This window comes from Trichinella spiralis (assembly GCF_000181795.1).
Source record: "Trichinella spiralis strain ISS 195 chromosome Unknown Scfld2, whole genome shotgun sequence".
Classification (NCBI taxonomy): Eukaryota; Metazoa; Nematoda; class Enoplea; order Trichinellida; family Trichinellidae; genus Trichinella; species Trichinella spiralis.
The window spans coordinates 7,106,043-7,107,416 of record NW_003526941.1 but is presented as its reverse complement, the minus strand read 5'-3'; the positions used below and the strand labels follow the sequence as shown (position 1 = coordinate 7,107,416).

Below are 1,374 nucleotides of genomic sequence, written 5' to 3'. Positions count from 1 at the left end.
TAATTAGATAGCTGGAGAATGCGAGTGGTACATGGATAAATTGAATATCTATTGAATATGAATATGAATACATGAATATCTCTAATAACAGGATAACATCATTAGCTGAACTGTTCTCAAGTTCCTTTCGTTCTGGGCACCGTGATTAGTCATGTTCACATCGGTTTGTTCTAAATGTGGCATCACAAACATCCGTAAGTATTTAACTTGCTTCTGATTGCAGTTGGATACGTAAAATGTGCACATTTTATCCATGACAGCATTACATTAACATCAAGCGAATCAAATGGACGTAAAGGCGTTTCCTAGCCGTCCCAGAGTGCCTTTGCTTATCACAAATAGTAAGAAGGAATTTGATATTATGGCAGCAATGAAATATGTTAAATAAAGAGAACAGGTCGCTGTACATTCCAGCATTTTGTTCTTGATAGCAATGGATTACGTCATCATCAGAAAATTTTTGTTTAGTCGCAGCTGATGGCACTCTCAACGGTTCTGATGTTTTTCCTTGTCACGCAAGGTAAGGAAGAATTGCATTGTTTTTTTGTAGGAGAATTGTATTTAATGTTTTAGTGCGTAACTGTGAAGACGAAAGCCGCATCTTGAATGATCTCCATCGAATAACGTAAGTGGTTATTTTTATTATGCTGCTGTTATATTTATTTCTATTATTATTATATACCTGTTATCTATATCTGTTTTATTCAATTCAACTATATTCAACTATGAATTTTAGAATCATGGCATGTCTTTTTAGAATCTTTTAGAATTTCTAATTTTATTTTTTAGAATTCTCTTTTACAATCTCCATTAAGAGCACTAAAGATATGATAGCGTAAAATACTGGTACGTAAGATCAAAGTAACAGCGCACAGGTAAGTGGAATGCAGGTAAGTAGAGTCGAAGAGGATATATTAAAGTGATTGCGTGCAGGTAAATGGACTGCAGGTAAGTACTGAAGCTAAGTACGATAACGTAGGGTGCAGGTGAGTAGAATGAAAAGGTAGGTTGCAGGTAAGTATAATAATAGGTATAGGTAAGTATAAGGCTGGTAAGTATAAGTTAAAGGTAAATGGACTGCAGGTAAGTACGAGGCGTTACTCTACGCTGAGTGGAGTACGGGAAAGCGCAGTTAAGTAGTGGGGTAATTGTAAGACGTAAATTGCAGAAATAAGGAGCGGGTGCTGAATTATGCAAATTTTCGAAAAAAATACCTGAGGGAATGCCCTGGGCATAGCCTGAAAGCAAAAGAAAATTTGCATATCCCCCTGAAGGCAAATATTGTGCAATAAAATGCTTTCGGCGTAGCCTGCGGGAATATGCAAATTTTTATTTGCCCTGGGGCATAGCCTGAGGCGACGCCTGGGGCTAAAT

At 37.0% G+C, this 1,374-nt stretch overlaps 1 protein-coding gene across 1 annotated transcript; it reads right to left on the bottom strand.

Moving 5' to 3' along the window:
* Positions 1-1,097: 1,097 nt before the first annotated feature.
* Tsp_06163a (hypothetical protein) lies at positions 1,098-1,238 on the bottom strand (the record flags this gene model as incomplete). The annotated part of the gene is made up of 2 exons (XM_003380407.1): positions 1,098-1,184; positions 1,215-1,238. Coding segments are annotated over 2 exons (111 nt in total), but the record flags the coding sequence as incomplete, so codon positions are not given.
* Positions 1,239-1,374: the final 136 nt, after the last annotated feature.